The following is a 21,032-nucleotide window of genomic DNA, read 5'->3' as shown; positions in this document are numbered from 1 at the left end:
TCTTTCTAAGATCAATCTGCACGGTCAGTGGAGGCATTTTACTTTCAGCTCTTGGCATTGAAAGGGGAGGAGGAAGACTTACGTTGAATGTTCTCCATCTAGCCACTTCCAGGGCTGATCTGGTTCTCTCTTGAGGCCGATCCAAAAGACATGGTCTCTTATGAGCATCGTCACAATAGCCTTTAAAAAATCGTGCATGTTAGAATGTTGCATTGTTAGATCCCCAGCTGATTTTCTGAACTTACTGTTCTGACCTAGGCTTTCTCACGTTTAGTCCCAAAAACCCTCTTTTTATTTCAACGGCTTTGAATTATGTTCATTCACAGCACTAATAATTCACAAACAGTTGGTAAAGAGTCTGACAGAAGTCTGCTACGGTCTTTCGGGATAAGCACCCACCTTTATCTCCCTTGAAAGGCTGCCAAAGACCTAATTGGCAATTAGCTTTGCAAGGCCATATGGAGCAGAGTCAAAACAGAGCTTCAGAAGCCCTCCCTTTACTTTTAACTTCCTTTTTTTTTTAAGTGACTTGATTAGAGCTTTTTTTTTTTACTTTACTTTATTCCTTTTAATGCCTGAAAGACCTTTTTTTCTTTTTTTGCCTAGTCTAACTTTCCCTCTTACTAAAGGCAGTGCTTTAAGGGGCTAGGGACTGGATACATTTTAACACTGCCATCTAGCGGACTTTGAAACATTGTTACTAATTCCTACTGCTGGGACTATTTTGAGAAAAAAACCTCCTACTCAAGGTCAAGACCAGATAAGAGGCAAGAAGTACAGCTGTTTATTGCAGGCTGTTTCTTGTGGAGCTTTAAGGTGTGGAAACTTATATTGGAAGACCTATAAGAGAAATTTAGAGTGACTTTGGAAACTACATCGAGTGTTTATACTATTCTGCTGGGGATGTGATGATTTTTCTTTTTCCTGGTTGGTGCGTGTGCTGTTTGTCACACTCTAAATCTCTCTTTTCCCAAAGTCTTGAAGCCTGGAAGCACTGAATAATTTTTTCTTTTTTTTTCTTTTTTTTTCCTGGTCCTTAAATTTTTTCTTTTTTTTCTCTTCTTTTTGAAATAACAGAGATACAATTTTTCTTTCTCTCCTCCCACTCCCTTCATCTACCCTTATCTTTCTTATACAGATTGCTTTTTTTTCTTGCCCTTCTCTTTCTTCTACCTCTTTTCCGTACCCTGTATCATATTTTCCATATTCTGTGCTCTCTATTTTAATCTTGACCTCTCTGCTTACTACTTTTATCTAACTACTATATACTCTTTCTCCCTTTCTCCTCCTCCCTTCCTCTTTCTTTCTTCTTATCTTCTCTTTCTCCTAGTGTTTATTGCAATTGGATTGAATTACAGAACGAAGAAGAAGAAGAAGAAAAGAGAATAAATTAGCAAGATGAGTAGAAAGCCAACACCAGTGGGCTCTACAACAACAACCCCTGCCTCCTCACTGGCAGGAGGACAAAGATCAATACAATCTATGATCCAACAGGAAAAAGAGAAGGCCATATCATTAGATTCAATTATGCAATCAATACAGAAACTACAAACAAGCGCCGATGAAAAATTGGATACACTTATAAAGAAAATGGGCAATATGGAAATGAAGGTGGAGACAATGGACCAGCGAATTGGTAACATAGAAAACAGATGAAGCAGAGAGAAATATAAAAGATATACAACAGTGGGTCAAAAAACAAGAAGATGATATGCAAAAAATTGCTGAAAGAGAGAAGCGAAGAGAAAAGAGGGATGAAGAATTTGATTCTAGATTGAGTGAATTGGAAACAGAAAGCAGTGCAATAATCGGATGGGAGATGGAGCGTTCCGAATATTTTCTGAGGTTTCAAAATATAGTAGAAGAAAAGGGAGAAAATTTGCCACAAATAATATCTGAAATCCTCATAGAAATATTAGAGATACCTGAAGAGAAGATACTGGATGGTATAGATGAGACATTTCGAGTTAATACAAGATATGCAACGAGAAACTCCCTCCCAAGGGAAGTCCACGTAAGATTTACTAAAAAAAGCATTAAAACTACAAATTCTGCAAAATACAAGAGATAGAAAACTGGAATATAAAGGCAAGGAGATTGCAATTCTAAAGCAAATACCAAGAAGGGTGAGGGAGAAGAGAAGAAAATACCAATTCTTGACTACAGTTTTATTTAAAATAGGAGTTAACTATAGATGGCTGATTCCGGAAGGCCTAATATTTTTATGGAAAGGATAGAGATACAGAATTGATACAACTGAGAAGGCAGAAGCTTTTTATGCAGAACATTTGAGAGGAAAGGCAGCGAAGCCTGGAAACGAAGAGCCATCGGTGCAACTGCTGGATTTACCTATAATCGAAATTGAGAGGACAGAGGGTGCTGTAGGTGGAATTGACATTGAAGAAGGGGCTGTTGGGGGTGTAGAGATCAGAGCACAACGGGAACCAAGATCAACTAGAGCTATAAACCCTATATATAAAACATAAGGATGGAAGGAATAAAATTACTCTCAATTAATATAAATGGACTTAATTCGCCAAATAAAAGAAAGAAAGTATTTCATAAATTAGGAAAACTAAAATTAGACATAATTTGCCTACAAGAAGTACATATCCAGCAAAGAAACAGCCATCTATTAGTACAACCAAAACTGGGGGGAAATTTTACGTCGTTAGCGGATTGTAAGCAAAGAGGATTGACCTTTTACATTAAAGATAAAATCACTGCGAAACAAATCTATACAGATGAAGATGGAAGAATTTTAATGGTGGAAATAATGGATAATGTTAGGAAAATACTTTTAATTGGAATCTACGCACCTAATGAAAAACAAGATGAATTCTATAAAAAAATCCACAAGAAAATTTCTGACCTAGACTATGTTGATATTTATATGATGGGAGACGTCAATGGCATTGTAGACCAGAACATGGACTATAAAACCCACAAAACAACAAAATTAAATAGAAAAAGACTCCCAAAGTCCTTCTTCAGGATGATGGATGAAATAAACCTAAAAGATGTTTGGAGAGAAAGGAACCCCACTAAAAAGCAATACACCTTCTACTCAAATAGACACTTATCACTCTCTAGAATTGATATGATTTGGGCCTCAGCGGACATACCCAGCAGTGCACTAGAAGTGGAAATTGAGTCGAATACTTGGGCGGATCACAACCCAACGACAATAGGATGGAGACAACAAAGAATAAGATCTAGATGGACACTAAATAACATGATATTGAAAGAGAAAGAATTTGTAAAGAAAATGAAAAAAGAATTGACTTTCTTCTTTAAAGAAAGCAAAAAAGAAGATACGTCCTTACAGAATCTCTGGGATACAATGAAGGCCTTTTCTAGAGGTTTGATAATAGACTATGTAAGAAAGAGAAATTTAAAGAAAAGACAAGCGTCTAAGGACCTAGAAAAAGACTACAGCACATTGGAAAAAGAATTACAGAAATTTCCACAAAAGAAAGAGATTAAAATAAAGATGGATACAATAAAACACAAAATGGACCTACTGGAAAAGGAAGACTTGGCTCAAAAAATCAGAGGTGCAAAACAGAACTATTTTGAAAATGCAAATAAAGCAGGCAGATGGCTGGCATATAAACTGAGAAAAGAAAGAGAGACCAAGAAAATACTACAACTAAGAGATGAACAAGGACAATTGCACTATGGAAATATGGAAAAGAAGAAAATTATACAAGATTACTATGCTAAGTTGTATGAACAAGAGAACATAAAAGAGGAAGAAGTGAAACAATATTTACAAAATGCCAAACTCCCCCAAATACCAAGTGATACTAGAACTATATTAGAAGATAAAATAACAATGATGGAACTAACCGAGGCCCTTAAAAGACAAAATAATGGGAAGGCCCCGGGACCGGATGGCCTTCCTGTGGAATTCTATAGAACACTAGAGAAATCCTTGGCCAAATGATATACCATAAGCAAACAGCTAAGATAATGATAAACGGAGAACTGACAGATCCAATCGAAATTAAAAGAGGTACGAGACAAGGCTGTCCACTATCACCACTACTTTTTGTTTTAACATTAGAAGTACTAAATAGAAGGATTAGAGAAGAGGAAGAAATAAAGGGAATGATTAATAAAAAGGAAGAATATAAGCTGCAAGCATTTGCAGACGATCTAGTCTTTATTCTGGAGGAGCCACTTCAAACTGCACCTAAATTGATAGGAGAAATTGAGGCGTATGGAGAAGTTGCAGGTCTGAAAATAAATAAAGACAAAACAAAGATCTTGACAAAAAATATACCCTTAAAACAAAAAGAAGAATTGGCAGAAATTTTGGAAATGCAAATTACAAAAAAAGTTAAATATTTGGGGATTCACCTAACAGCCAGATGCAGCACTCTTAAAGAAGATAATTATCTTAGACTGAAGCAACAAATTGTAATAGATTTGGCGAAATGGGAGAATCTTCAATTATCAATGATTGGTAGAATCGCAACAATCAAAATGAATATCCTACCTAGAATGCTATATTTGTTCCAGACCATTCCAATTAAGCTGGGGAAAGGCTATTTTGAAGAATTAAATAAAATGGTGTTGAAATTTATATGGCAAGGGAAAAAAGTAAGAATAAAACGTAAATTGTTACAAGATGCTAAATCAAAAGGGGGGGTGGGGCCTACCCGATTGGGAGTTATATTACCAGGCAGCTAGCCTGATGTGGATTAATGGATAATGCTAAGAAATGCTAGGCTTTTGAATCTAGAGGGTCATGACCTGTTGCTGGGATGGCATGCATACTTATGGTATAAGGGAACTAAAACGCATGGTTATTTCAGAAGGCATTTTATAAGAGAGGCTCTGTTATCAAATTGAGAGAAGGTTAAGAGGTTGCACTACTTGAAAATTCCAGTTTGGATATCAACTTTTGAAGCTTTTTCATATCCAATAGTATATAAAAGGGAAGAAACAGTTAGATATGCTGAATTATTGAATTATTGAATACAGAGGGTAACTCAAATCCATACAAGAATTGAAACAGGAAGGTATTGAACTCAATTGGTATTCATATGTGCAAATACACTCTAGATATAATGAAGATCGAAAAAATGAGGGCTTTTATGATAAAATGACTGAATTAGATAAAATCTTAACAGGTAATGATGAAAAAGTAATTCAAAAATTCTATGCCTATCTATTAGAGGTGAAATTATATGAAGAACAAGTTAAAGGAACTATGTTAGCTTGGGGGGAAAAACTTTGGACATGGGATTGACTTAGAAAAATGGCAAAAACTGTGGACTCAAAATTATAAAATGACAATGTCAACTGCATATAAAGAGAATTTGTATAAGATGTTTTATAGGTGGCACCTATCCCCATCGAGAATAGCAAGAATGTCTAAGAATAAGTCTGAAAAATCCTGGAAATGTCAACATACTCTGGGCACATTCTACCACATGTGGTGGACTTGTCCTGAAGCTAAAAGATACTGGACTAAAATACACATGTGGTTGGAGAAAATGATACATAAACATATAGACTTGAAACCAGAACTCTTTTTATTGGGAATAATACCAGAAATATAAAATAAGGACTTGAAATATTTGATCGTAAATGTGTTAACAGCTGCTAGAATTGTATTTGCTAAAAACTGGAAAAATGAGAAATTACCAACAGAGGAAGAAATTGTTCGGAAAATAATGGACTGTGCTGAAATGAGTAAACTTACATTTGAAATTAGAGAAGTAGAGGATGAGCAATTCTATAAAGTATGGGATTTGTTTTATCAATGGCTGGATAAAAAAACCTGGAAATGAATTTTTTTTTCCTTTATCTTATCTTATATGTAATAATAATAGAAAGCTATACTTAATGTTGTGGGAAAATTTTTTTTTCTCTTCTCTCTTTTTATATATGTTAAGTTTTTACTATGAAACAGACTACTTACTTATACGATATAAGAATAATAATGTACTTAATGTATAAGAGTGAGATGATTTAAATTGTTAGGTATGATTGTAGCTGGTGACTATTTTATAATATAAAATGGAATAATGATGATCTAATGAATAATGGATATAAATATAGATTGAAATACTTAATGACCACATGGATTGACAATTAATAATGGAAAATTATATTTGGAGTTGTGGATGATTGGAAACTCTACGGTTAACGGAAAGTAGAAATGTGTAATATGAAGTAATGGGAATTTTTTGATTTAATCTTTACTCTTACTTCTTAGAGATTGGTGATATAATTTTATAAAGACTTATTGTTACCTAGTAGATAATTATGGATGTAAGGAAACAAGGGTTGTCACAAATGAAAGAATATTAATGGTAACTTGAACACACAATGCTCAATGAAATATTTAACTATGTTTAATGGATAATCAGTGATTTTATTCTTAATTGTAAAAACCGTTGCACAAAAACTTGTAACCAAACGACATGCTTGATGAAATTGTGGGGTCTTTTTTCCTCCTTGCTCTTGTTCTGTATGTGCTGTTTTGTCTTTTTTAAAGAAAAATAAAACTTATATAAAAAAACAACAACAACAACAAAGCTTCAGAGTTTAAACCGACCAGAACAAACGAACGAACAAAATTGTTTCCTGCAAAATGCCTTTGCTCCTCCTTTATGTCTTATTGGAGGGGCCAACCATCTCCAAGCCTTACTCCTGAGTTGCCCCTTTTGTCTTAACTGTTCTTGCCTTCTAGCAGCTCTGTGCATGCACGCAGTGGGAACAGGCTCCCCCTGTTCCTCTGCCTCACTGATGTCCAAGCCTTTGGAGGCTCCAGAGGCAGCACATAATTTCCAGATGGCCCAAGGCCCCTCTCTGCCTCCAACACAGACCCCTCGGCTGAGCCTTCCCCAGACTCCAGGACTGGCCCATGTTCCTCCCCAACCTCCTCACTGTCTGAATCTGCTGCCAGCTGCACAGGCCATTGGCAGACCCGACATTTTCACATAGGCTGAAAGTATATTTAAAACAGTAATCTAACCCAAATGAACATAGCTAGTACTTCCTTAAGCAAGGGGCAAGATGGCAGACCCTTACATTATTTTTCAAAGAAAATATTAAACCTTTAGTAGAAAGTAAAACTCTTGATTATCCTAGAATGGTTATTGGCATTGCCTACAGTTTTACTTGTGGATTCCTGATTCTATGTTAACAGATCTTGCTTTGTGAAACTGGCAGATTTTGGAACCTATGTTCCCTCTAAGGTGCACGGCTGCGCGGCCGCGCACATGGCAAGTAAGTACCGCGCAGCAGTTTCCCACTGCCGCGCAGTGTCATTTGCCGGACACAGACTGCAGTCTCTGCACTCTGCAGAACAGCCGCGGAATCGCGAACGAAACCCCCTCAAGCTAAACAGGAGTCTTGACAACATTTTTTTTTAAAGTTTGGGTGGAATTGGTGCGGTTTATTATGCAGCTGCATGTGGGTGGCATCTCCTGATTCTCCGCGCTTGCGTGCAACCCGGCGCCCTAAACGGGTCTGCGTCCGGTCATCTCTACCCTGCCTTTCCTTCCCTTTTTATGTCCTGTCTCGGACGTGCGGGTGGGCATGCACATGCTGTGGACTCGCCCGCTTAGACGCTGAGGTTGCTGCGTGCTTAGCTGCGTGCGTATCTCCTGGTTTTTTTCCTGCCCTCTTGGTGCAGCAGGCTAACGCCGGCCAAAGGAGTGGGGCGGACGGCATGGCAAAACTCGGTAAATTATAAACCACATATTTTAATCCCATTTAATTTTTAATGGTATCAAATTTAGCTATAAAGTGGCCTTGCCTACTTTTTTTCCCCCTGGGCCTGCTAAATTCTGGCCTGGATTTCCTATTGTGCAATTTGTGTCATGGACTTAATCATTTTAAATTCCATTAAATGTCAGTACACATCCTTTCTGCCAAGAGATCAGAAAAAGCAATGCTCTAATCTTCTGATATTTAAATGATTTATAATGTTGTTTAGATATATAATTTGGATTACATTTGAAAGCTCTGCATTGATTAAATACTATGGTATACAATCCTACAGCAGTTCTTCTTTCTTTTTTGGTTTTAGAAAAGGATAATTCCCTTTTTAGCCAGGCTTTTTGAATTAGTTTATGGTGATGTTAACACTAGTTTTTAAGTAGATTTCAATTAAAAAAAATCTGTTAGCTGCTTTGAATGCCTTGGAGATGAAAAGATGGGGTACAAAACTGAAATATTAAAAAATTAGTAATTCATTTTGAAAAATAAATGCAATACTTGATTAATTTCATATCTTTATTCAAAATAGTTTTGGCAAGGGGGAGAGTTTCATGATAAATTATTTTATTACATGTATATTGCATTTATATATTATATTTATTACATTTATACATGTATATATATATTTGTATTGTTATTTTAGTGTTTATTGTCAATTTTGATTGATATAGATATATCAATACTGATTTTAGTCATACTAAATAACAATGACTGCTATTATTTATCAGCATTAAATATTTACAGTTTTTAATATTGACAGTCATATTTTAGAATAATAGGATTATCTTTTAATAGGATAATTGGCAAAATCTAATTCAGATATGATGGGTTGCATTCCAAAGGAATGTGAGAGGACAGGTTGCCTGCAAAATGCCAGGACCCAGGCTGATGGTGCCATGTCTCTCTCTAGCCAGTCTAACAATGTAAAAGTTGAGCAGAGAGGCTTTTTTCCCCCAGTGTGACCAGAAAAGTATAGTGTTTGAGCGGCACATTTTCATGCCTGGCACTCATCGGGCTGAAACCTCACTCGCAATTGGCGCCTGACGCTTGGAACGTTGTGCAAATATCCAGCAGATGTGACAGCAGTTCAAACTGTTGCTCTCTTAGGTGCTCAGGCATGAAAATGTTCCACTCAAGCACTATACTTTTCCGCTCACACTGAAAATTGTTTGGAACCTGGAGAAGATTCAAAGGATCTTGAAGCTTTTGTCCAGAAAGGCATCTAAGGATATTTGTTTTAGTAATATCAGGAGAAAATCCTTTTAACTTTTTCATGTTGTAGAATAACGTGCACCATCAATGAAGTAACATTACTCCTAGGAACTGATTTATCCTGGACAAAACCAGTTACACTGCTCACCATTTCCTCCTGTGTAATTTTGGCCAGGGAAGCATCATGTGAGACACAAAAGTTCTGACTCTCCTTCCAGTTCTTTTCATCTCCTGAAAACTTGTAGCAGTATCCTTGGTGTCCAATCCAATCAAGTGGACATTTAATGGCATCCTGTTGATGGTTTAATGGCACTAAGGTTCCTAGAAGAGAGAAAGATGGAAAGAATAGACACTAACCTATCCAGTTCTGTTCTTATGGGTAGAATGAGACCACCCTGCTGAATTAAAACCTCATAGTGAGTTCTAAGAAAGCCCAATCTGGTTGAAAAAGCTCCATGTCCTAGCAGTTGTAACCGCCTCTGTCTTGCAATCCTCGGATTGATAGAGATTGTGGACCTGAGCAGTGATTTGCCTGCTGGATTTGAATCCAAGAAAGCAGATGCAAATCCACTTATTCAGCCATGAATCCTTTATTTCCATTAATTTGGTCAATCAGTCTCACATTTGACCCACCTACTTCACTTTTAGTGCTTCTGGCAGGAAATCACTAAATAAAGAAATGCATGTTTATTGATTTTACTTCTGAAACACCAAGATTTCTTTCAAACATAGGAACTGAGTGAAGTCAATCACAGAACTTAAAACCTGGGGCAAGGCCAACTCTATGTTTCTGATCTAACTGCAGAGGCCATTCAGCTTCATGAAGTCATGTTAGAAGAAAGTTTTCAGGGGAAAAGTATTAGGGTCCATATTCCTTACCCAGGAAAAAGAAGACAGGGCCAAAGATGAGGAGAGAAATGACAATTCCAATTATTGCCTTTTTCCAGGAAGCTGACAAAAATCTCTGTCTGATTGACTTGAGACTAGCTGTATGGGGAAAAAAGAAGAGAAACAAGATTCATCAGCACTCATCTGCTACAAGGAACGTACAGCGAAATCTGTATACTGATGGTTCTCCTTGAGTTGAAATCCCTAAATAAAATATATACAGTTCTAAGCTGGTAAGGTTTTCTTGATTTTTGTTTTTTAATTTCAAAACCCAATTTTTTTTCTTCAGTCAACTAAAATGTCAGTCTTAATCTGATGAAAAGAAACTGAGCAACAATCTTCTCATTGAGCAAATAACATTATTTAGGAGTTTTTGCCTCCAATCCTCCCTCCCTCTTCCTCTGTGTCTTTGGTGGATCTGAAGACGTTCTTATAAATAAAAGTGATGCTCCAGACTATATCTGCATTTCATCTGGTTCAGTAAAAAGGTTGTAATTTTGGAAGAAATATCCCTCATGTTCAGTTCCAATCAGGGAGAAAAGCACTGGAGACAAAATGGAGGCTGGCGGCTGATTGGAAAGAGGGCCCATTTTTTGATGAACCGGATCACATGTTTCTGGTTCTGGTGCAGCTGACCACATGGAGATGAGAGTGAGGGGTTTTTATACATTCTCTTGGTCTTTGCACTTGAGTTTCCTGTTCCTGTGCAAGAATATGTATTCTGTTGGCTGTTGTCAGACTCCCATGGGGCCATGTAAGGGTTATGTAGGGGTTATAGCTGGCAGTAATTACATTTATAAGTTTTATAAGCATTATCAGTTTTCAAAGTTTTTCATATAGTACAAACACAAGCAATGGAATATAATCCAAGCAGTGTCTTAAACTTTAAAAGAGCTGATTTTAACAAACTCAGAGAGTGCCTGACAAAACTTTCATGGATGAAAATCCTGAAGGGGAAAACAACTCAAGAAGAAAAATATGATCATAAAAGCCCAGTCCAACACAATACCACTCAAAAAGAAACACAAAAAATCCAAGAAGACACCACATGGTTGCACTAAGATCTCTCCAATAAATTGAAAGACAAAAAGGATAAGTAATAATTTCCTGACAGTTAGAACAATTAATCAGTGGAACAGCTTGCCTCCAGAAGTTGTGAATGCCCCAACACTGGAAGTCTTTAAGAAGATGTTGGATAGCCATTTGTCTGAAATGGTATAGGGTTTCCTGCCTAGGCAAGGGGGTTGGTTTAGAAGACCTCCAAGGTCTCTTCCAACTCTGCTATTGTATTGTATTGTAACAATCTGGAATTAAGGAGAAACCTACAAATAGTGAAGACAGTTAACCAGTGGAACAGCTTGCCTTCAGACGTTGTAGGTGCTTTATCACTTTTTAAGAAAAGATTGGACTGTCTGGAGTTGTCTGAAATGGTTCAGGGCTGGGGATTGGACTAGAAGACCTCTAAGGTCCCTTCCAGCTCTATTCTGATTCTTATTCTGAAAGATGCTTACAGAAGCTGGCAAATTGTTACTAATTTCAAAGAATCTCTTTTTATATGTCAAACACAGCCTCTTAAAAATCATGCAACAGAAAATAATTTGGCAATAAAAAAAACTTTGGATGACATCAATAAATTGGGCAATCTTTTGGTAGAGGAGCAAAAAATCAACATTCTATCATCCACTTTATAATCAAAAGGGTGGAATTCTCATCCTCGAGTTATGAATGTATCGGAGCCTGTCCATTGTAGTCATAACATTAACTGAACCACATGAAATGGATGAGCCCATCCCTCCTCTCCCCAATGCATTTGTTAATTGAATGCAGGGGTCATTAAGAGCACATGGGGTACCTCAGGAGTGGGAAGGCCTACTGCAGGGACAAGACCACTAGCCACCAATGGCCTCTCCCCACTGAGATATCCCATGCTTCTCTTCTGACCCCTTGGGGTCCCCACAGCTGCTTGGGCCTTCTCCTCCCCACCCAGTCGCCCTGTCACCTTGCTCATTTACTCTTAAAAGATCTCCAGAACTCGATGTACATCAGGAAGTTACTTTCCTTAGGTCTCACGTTGTTATACATCCTTTGGAGAAGGGTAACAAGGTGAGATCTATTGCGTCTGAGCCTGGACAATGCCACATGTACCCTCTGTGCATTTTTAGAAATAGTAATACTATTGCTTGAGACACTTGAGCCTTAACAGCATACCAGGTAAGTGCACCCACCAGGCACTGCACCTGAGAGCTCCACATTGCCTATGCTTGCCCCTGCACTGCCTTGGGTGCTGGAGCCCTTGCCAGCCAGACGGATAAGTGCCAGGCCAGCCTCTTCTCTTCCCTGCTGAGCCCCAGCCTCTCTCACAAGAGAGTATGGCCCTGCCCTGCTATTTGCTGGAGCATCAAACCAACTCAGATCTCGCCAACTGCACCACTGCAGAGCTGTATAGAGAAATGGAGAGCTCGGTGCACTGGGCGTACTGCACCCATTTTTGGGGCACACTCTGGCAGAGATTTGGAGGGCAGGGAGGTGCCTGTGGGCCACAAGAGCTGTGCCTAAACTGACATTCAAGAGTTAAACTAAGAAAGCTTTATTGCGCAGGTCATAAAACAAAATGTTATCTGAAAGTGATTTATTGCGCACGCGTTACACATTCCAAATTCCTCTCTTCTTTGTTCGGCAGCCAACTTGGCAAACGTAGCTTTCATTATCAAAATGTAACCAATTAGTTATTTCTGTTTCATTTACTTTTATTATTTTATTATTAAAGTTTGTTTATTAATTAGAATATTTTAAAGACTTATTTTTCTCAATATCTCAAAAGATATGCGGAAGGGAATCAGCCACGGTCCATTGATCTCTAACAGGGTGTTTTTTCCCCTGACAACTTGGTAGCAGAGGATGGTTTTGATGACCAGCTGAGATGACTACAATTTATGGCTGTATTTTCTCTTCGCGCTATCTTAAGATAACCGACTAAGGCTAATTAGCCATGTCGAAGAAGAGAAAGAAAAGAAAAAAACGCGGACATGGAAAGCACTTGAAAGAATCCATTCCCTCGGACACAGAGGAGCAAGATTCTTCAGGTGCCGAGCCAGAAATGGGGGAAAGAGTTACAGAAGGCAAGATCTACGGACTGAGGTCAGTAAATGTCCCTCATTATCAAGATACAATTAATGAACGGCAAAAGTCTAAACGGCAACTGCCGGCAGAGGAAAAATCCTCCCACGCAGAAAGCAAAGTTTATGAAATCTCCCCAGATGAGCAAGAAATGCAAAGCTATCTATATCAAATAGAACGTTTAGAAAGATATGTTAGGGAGGCGAGAGTGTGTTTTAACGAAATAAAGCGAAGTAGGAGAAGCTCCCCCACTCCCAAAATGTCTGAGGACGCCATCTTGTCTTCTTCAAAACAACAGCCTAAGACACACCCCACAGAGTTCATTGGTCAATTAGAACAAAGAGACATGTACACGTCACCGAGGTCACGTGGTCCCTTTGAGCCCATTGAGCTCCCGCATACGTATAGACGACTGCAGCCAAAAAGTGAAGCTGCACTGCCATCTGCTGGCGGAGAAAAATCATTACAGCAAAAGATGATGAGGTTTAAAGAATTAGCTATGAGTTTTACAGAAGCCCAAACTTTGCCATCAAAGGTTAAGTCTTCAACACCCCCTGGCGGCGTTGAATCCTCCCTAGATGGAAAAAGGCAAAGCCAAAGGCGAATTCGAGGAAGCCAATTTGATGTTGCCATGCAAAGGCCAATGATGCAACCCCAGCATCCCCTGGTTCAACAACCAGATTTGCAACCAGAGCAACAAATTGTTCCTCAGCAGGTATTCACAGTCACCCCCTTGACTGGTGAGTCCAAATTAAAGGAGTCAGGAGAGAATTATAAAGCCTGGGTCAGTGAAATTGCGCTCTTGCTTCGAAGAGAAGGCACATATTCCATGGTTTTTAATCCTCCTCCTCCACCGTGGACGCCTGCAATAAGAAACCTCGAAAACAGAGCAATCACGACTTTACTCATGTCAATGGAAATTGAGATCCAAGGTATCTTTCCACCTGATGCAACTGCCCAAGAAATTTGGGCTATTTTGGAAGATTGCTACAGGCCCGTTTCAATTGAATCTTCATGTTTGCTCATGTCCGAGTTCCATGGTTCGAAGTTGAAACCTGGTGAACGAATTGGTGGACATTTGACCAAACTGAAAAGAATGAGAAGTGATTTGATACAAAATGGCCATGTAATCGATGATATCCAAATGATTAGCATCATCATTAACTCATTGAATTATGAATGGAAAGATGCTGTTGCAAAGATTAACTACGTGCCTATTGCTCAACGCACAGTTAACCACGTTTGCAGACTTTTAGTGGAAGAGGAAGCTATCAGGTTAGCTACCCCACATCTGCAACGGCCTCCAGCACCAAAGGCTCCAGCCAGACGTCCCTTCCGAGGAAGAGGCTACGCTCCAAGGATGCCAAAATGCTACACCTGCAACCGTGTGGGACATGACACCCGGGATTGTCCCCAACGAGTTCCAGCTCCCGTCACGTACCAGCCCAGAGGAACAGATTCCAGAGGCAGAGGTAGAGGCGGAAGACAAGGTCGTCGTGGTCCAAGGCGTGATCCACAAGCTCCGCTTGCAACACTGGCCATAACCAACGTTCCACAACCTGATCCAAAGTTCGACAGACGTCTTTTGTGGACTTTAGATAGTGGAGCAGCTGTGCACGTTACCCACAGAAGGGAACTTTTCACAGAGATGGGCGAACCAGAGCCCGAGTATCGAGAACTGTATTCCTTCACCAACCACACTTGCAAGGTTATGGGAAAAGGAACTGTTTACATTGAAGAGCTCGATACACACATCCCTGATGTTTATTACATACCTTCAGCAACCAGTAATTTGCTTAGTCAAAGTCACTTGTCTAGAGAGTTAAAGTTCCAGGTTCACCACCTCGAAAAAGCAAGTTACTTAGTTAAAGATGGTGATATTGTTGCTGAAACCATGCTGATTGGTGGTGTTTATTACTTAAAGCCAAAGCCTAAAGGGCAAGCACAGGCAAGTATGCAAACTCCAAAAAGGCACAACGCAGACCCAGAGAGAGTTGTCCCAGAGAGAGAAAGCGTTACTGTGCCAAAGGCTCCTAAAGCCAACAAACAAAGAAAACAGAAACAGATTGCTCAGAGCAAGCCTGAGGGTCCTCATGAAACTGTTAATGTTGAGAATTCACTAACTGGTAAACCTTTGCATTCCAGGTGTATTCACAAGTGGCACAGAAGATTGGGGCATGCCAGTTTCCGTGTTCTTGGAAAGATGCCGGAGTTCGCAAAAGGTTTGGATCTAAAGGGGTGTAAGGTGTTTTTGGATTGTGCGGTTTGCAAAAAGGCTAAATCCAAGGCGGCTGCAATTCCCAAACACGCTACACGCCGGTCAACACGCATTTTTGATTTGGTACACACTGACATAGTGGGTCCTTTCCCACCAACACTTGGTGGCAGAAAGTATTTTTTAACAATTGTAGATAATCATTCTAGATATGGATTTGTATATCCTATGAGAGAGAAATCTGAGACCTTTCAGATCTTTAAAGACTTTGCAGCGTTTGTTTCTACACAATACCAAGTTCGCATCGCCAGAATCCAGAGTGACCGTGGTGCAGAATTCATGTCTCAGCGTTTCCAGGACTGGATGCGTAAGAATGGAATTCTTCATCAGACATCTGCTCCATATACACCGGCTCATAACGGAGTCGTAGAAAGAAGACAAGGGGTTCTACAAACCATGATGCGTTGTCTTCTAGAAGATGCCAATCTCAGTAACGCATACTGGGGTGAAGCAATCAAGTATGCAAATTACATTGTCAACCGTACTTGGAGCAGTGTAATCAATCAAACTCCTTTCTACATGCTGTATGGCTACAAGCCTAATCTCAAGAACCTCCATATTTTTGGTTCATATGCTATGGTGAACACTCCTATAACTCAAGGACCAAAGAGACTAAGATTTATGGGTATTGATGATAATTCAAAATGGTATAAATTCATTGATACTAAACATGTGATTGTCATTTCACAGTCTGCTAATTTTGAGGAAGACATTGACTGGTCCAGGATTCATTCCAATGATCCTGAAGTTTATTTTCCTAGAGATGGTGTTCCAGATGCCACGCAGCCTGATGACAATTTGCAGGCAGATGTTCCTTCTACCAGCTCTTCACAACCTGATGTTCTGTCTTCGCAAGCCGCGGATGCTGATGCTAGCGACGAACGTGAGGACGAGGATGATGATGATGAAGAAGAAGAAGACTGGTCTGTTGTTCCTAGATGCTCCAAGAGGGCCACAAAAGGAATCCCTCCACAACGTTATTCATGGCAACTGACAAAATCACCATTACCTTTGATTTGCAACGTTACTCTTCCTCCAGAGACATTCACACAAATCAAACAGCTTCCTGATTCAGAACAAGACAAATGGTATGATGCAATGCAGGATGAAATGGACAGTTTAAAGAAACTTAATGTATTCACACCTGCAAAACCTCCAGCAAACAAGAAAGTCATTGGCACCCGATGGGTCTACAGAATCAAGAAGAAACCGAATGGTGAGTCTTTATACAAAGCCAGACTTGTAGCTCAGGGTTTCGCTCAACGTTATCCTGAGGACTACACAAACACTTACTCACCAACAGTCAGAACTGAAAGTGTAAAAATTGCTTTAACCACTGCAACTATTCTTGGTTTAGAAGTTTTCCAATTTGATGTGGACACAGCTTATCTACATGCAGACCTAGATGAAGAGATCTACGTGAGAAGCCCTCCAGGATTCCAAAAGCAAGAAGGGGATACCTGGTTCCTGAACAAAAGTCTTTATGGTCTGAAACAGTCAGGTTTAATGTGGTATTTATGTCTTACTGACAAACTAAATTCAATGGGCTTTATTAAGTCCGAAACTGATGAATGCGTGTTCACAAAAAGATCTAACAATGCATATGAGATAATTCTTGTTTATGTTGATGATATTGTTTATATTGGTCCAAATAAGAAAATGAGTGAGATTTTTGCTAAAAGTTTGCAGAGATACTTCACACTAAAATCTTTAGGACACATTAGCACTTATTTAGGTGTTCAAATTGAAAAGACACAGAAGGGGTTTAGTCTTTCACAAGAGGAGAAAATTGACCACATTCTACATCATTGCAACATGAAAGATGCTAGCACAACAAAGACACCCATGCAAACAGATTTTCACAACTTAACACATGAACCAAGTCCTGAGTTCGAGGATCAAACACTCTATCGTTCAGTCATTGGTTCACTATTATACATTAGTAGTTGGACCAGACCTGACATCGCACTTAGTGTTAATCTTTTATCACGACACGTAGGTAAGGCAACACAATTTCATTGGTCATGCATTAAGAAGTTGTTGAAATACCTGAAACACACTAAACACATGAAGTTATTGCTAGAACCAACACACACTGATCAACCAAAGTTGGTTTGTTTTGTTGATTCCGACTGGGCGAGCGACAAGAAGTCACGCAAAAGCACTTCTGGTTACATGATGTTCCTAAATGGTTGTCCTGTTTACTGGCAAGTGAGAAAACAGAGTTTTGTTTCATGTTCATCTACTGAAGCTGAATATGCTTGTGTTTCAGATGCTTGTAATTCTCTAACGTGGTTTGATGCTTTGATCACAGATATCTGGACACGTCCGATTCGACCAATCACCGTGATGGAAGATAATGTATCTGTTGTTTATATTTCTGAGTCACATTTTACAGGTTCTAGGTCCAGACACATTGACATTCGTTATCAAAACACAAAGCAATTAGTTAAGCAAGGTTTTGTTAAATTGCAATATGTTTCTACACATGATCAGATTGCAGACATGCTTAACAAACCACTTGCCGCAAATCAACACGAGTATCTGCGAAAGAAGATGTGCCTTAATTGATGATTTGATGATGTCAGCCCAGACTAGCAAAAGAAGGGGTGTCACGATGTTAAAAAGTTTGCTAGGCCTGAACTGCCTAAACTGACATTCAAGAGTTAAACTAAGAAAGCTTTATTGCGCAGGTCATAAAACAAAATGTTATCTGAAAGTGATTTATTGCGCACGCGTTACACATTCCAAATTCCTCTCTTCTTTGTTCGGCAGCCAACTTGGCAAACGTAGCTTTCATTATCAAAATGTAACCAATTAGTTATTTCTGTTTCATTTACTTTTATTATTTTATTATTAAAGTTTGTTTATTAATTAGAATATTTTAAAGACTTATTTTTCTCAATATCTCAAAAGATATGCGGAAGGGAATCAGCCACGGTCCATTGATCTCTAACAGGGTGTTTTTTCCCCTGACAAGCTGCCCCAAAGGGGGGGATCATCCCGAGGGTGAGAGCAGCCAGATTTCCACTGGAGTGTCACTGGAAAGCAAGAATGCGTAGGCAGCACAGGAGGTGAGCGTTTGGGGCCGCAGGACTCCCGCAATGACCTGGCCCACTGCGAGGGCTCAGGCATCCCCAGCAACAGCACTGTAGCTCCAGCTGTTTAGAAACTGTTAGAAATATGCAGAGGGCGCATGAGGCACCACACATTTTTCCACCAGCAACAGTAATGCAATCCTCAGTGACATATCTAAATTTACATTCAAAAGTGCTCTAATTTCTTTAAACACCATGTCCCATATTTTTTGTGCACTCTCACAATCTCACCACATGTTTAATATGTTCCAACCTCTTTCTTTCCCCTCCAACAAATATGTATTTGATTTAATTGACGTAGTGTTAGGTACCACCTCCGTATCACTTTATATCCATTTTCCTTAACTCTGACATATTCTTATATACTCTATTCCAAATACTTTCCCAATCATTATCGTTTAAATCTCCAAAATCTGATTCCCAAATTAATTTTAAACCTTTTGCCTGCTCTTCTAATTCAGTTAATATTCTATATATTTTCCCAATTCTTCCTTTACCTATTCTTCATTCACCTCACATTCTTTTATCATCATTTCAAATTTTGTTAACTATCTTTCTTCGCGAATCTTTCTTCCACTTTTATCCATTTCTCTAATTGTATCAAATTCAACCAATTTAATTTAATATCTGATAAAATGTTTTTTAGTTGTGTTAGTCTTTATCTTGTTCTTCCAGTCTTCCCATTTATATATCTGATTTTCTTTTAGTTTACTAATCCATTCTTTCAGTTCGATCTTATGGAATTTCTCCATTTCCACCACCGGTGTTAAAGGAGAAATTCCTGGAATTAACCGGTATCGCCATTTATTCCATAATTCTATGAATTTTTTTAAAAAGGGATTTTGAATTCTCCTAACAATTTTTAAAATATCCTTTTAAACCAATATGTTTCTGTAGGATCATACAATTTCCCTTAACTCTTTCAACTCTATATCCCTTCATATTAAATATCTAGTTACTGCTATAATATCTGGGACCACTTTTAATTGATTAGCTACACAATAATTTCTAACACTTGGAAGACCCAGCCCCTTTTTTAATGGTTCATACAATAATACTTTACTTATTATTGCTTCATTACAATAAACAACCAGCAACCTCTATATGTGCTTTAATTCTTGATCCAAAAATTTAATTGGGATCATCCAAAACAAAAAAAATATTTTTTGGTAAAACTTTTATTTTTATCATTGCAATTTTATTTTTATTTTTATCATTGCAAACCATGATAATTTTACTTTCTCATAGTTATCTATTTTATCTTTTATATCTTTCTTTAACTTTTCATAATTTATTTTCTTTAACTCTTGAATATTTTGGGGGATGTTAATACATACCTAAATATTTAATCCTATATACTATTTTTAATTTGCATTTTCCTTTCAATACACCCACTTCTTCTTTACTATGGTTATATAACATCAGTTAATTTTTAATCCACTATATTTCCGAAATTCATTCAGGTGTAAATATATCTTCTCTATAACTACGGGATTTTGAAATGTTAATAATGTATCATCTGCAAATAAATTTACTTCAGTTTTCTTCTGTTCACCAATTCCTTCAATGAGTGAATTTTCCCTAATTGCATTTGCCAAAACCTCTATCAATAATGCAAATAAAACAGGGAACAAAGGGCAACCCTGTATCGTTCCCCGGCTTAAGGTTATTGTCTCTGTAACACCATCATTTATAATTATTCTTGCTTTATTCTCTGAATATAGTTGATTTATCAAGTGCTGAATACAGCATTTTTCTGCCTCCCGAAACCCCGCGCCCTTCACCAAAATGGCCGTGCAGAGCCTGTAAGAGGCTTTCAGAGTGCTTCTGGGGGGCTGGTGAGGGCAGGAATGAGCGAAAACCGGGGTGTTTTTTGCTCAATTTTGCCTCCCCCCCCAGCCCCCAGGAGCACTCTATAAGCCTCCTAAAGGCTATGCAGGCAATTTTTTTGACAAAAAACGGGCCCGTTTTTCGAAAAACAGGCCACTCTTTGCTCATTCTCCCCCCTCCCGCCTCCCAGAAGCACTCTATAAGCCTGCTAAAGGCTATTCATGCCTTTTTTTTTAAAAAAAAAAGGGCCCGTTTTCATGAAAACGGGTCATTTTTAGGAGGTCTGCAGAGTACTTTTTTTTTTTTTCTTTCATTTGCCTCTTCAAAACCTTGGTGCATCTTATACTCTGAAAAATACGGTCGTTTTCACTAAAACAACTAATATCCATTGCTATTGCAGAAGATTTTCCATTGGCACTAATGAAGAAGTACGTCAACGCATCTTGGATGGACACATTGCAAAGCCGCATAGCCTCTTTTGACTGTGTTATCCACTCAAATCCTCTGATATACAGAAACCCTTAGCCTGAATTGCTTACTACCCACTTTTCCCCCAAAATAAGCCCTAGCTTGATTTTTACACACGTGCCCCCCCAAAACAAGCCCTAATTAAAACCCTTCCATCTCCATTGCACCTGGTTGCATGGGGTGAGGCGAAACGTAGGGGGGGGGATTCAAGCTCTGTGTGTGTGTGTGTGTGTGTGTGTGTGTTGAGCTGCTAATCTTCAGGCAGTAGCCACCAGGCCTCACACACCCCAACACCTGCCTCACCTTGCTGGCTCACTTTTTTTGCAGCTGCTTGCTGCCGCTCGGACGCTTCACCCGTAGCCTCCATTTTGCTCTGAGAGCCAGTCAAGAAACAAGTTCTA

At 38.8% G+C, this 21,032-nt stretch overlaps 1 protein-coding gene across 1 annotated transcript in view; it reads right to left on the bottom strand.

Moving 5' to 3' along the window:
• LOC309400874 (uncharacterized protein) overlaps window positions 1–21,032 on the bottom strand; it is a gene marked incomplete at its 5' end in the record, with an annotated part of 41,195 nt that overhangs the window by 11,393 nt on the left and 8,770 nt on the right. The window contains 3 exons of the mRNA XM_081969589.1: window positions 83–180; window positions 9,104–9,276; window positions 9,835–9,938. Of these exons, the coding sequence (XP_081825715.1) occupies window positions 83–180; window positions 9,104–9,276; window positions 9,835–9,938 (375 nt within the window). The remainder of the gene's footprint in view (window positions 1–82; window positions 181–9,103; window positions 9,277–9,834; window positions 9,939–21,032) is intronic.

This window comes from Natrix helvetica (assembly GCF_964273705.1).
Source record: "Natrix helvetica genome assembly, chromosome: 1".
NCBI lineage: Eukaryota > Metazoa > Chordata > Lepidosauria > Squamata > Natricidae > Natrix > Natrix helvetica.
The sequence above is the reverse complement of the archived record's forward strand: the minus strand, read 5'-3'. Positions and strand labels throughout refer to the sequence as shown.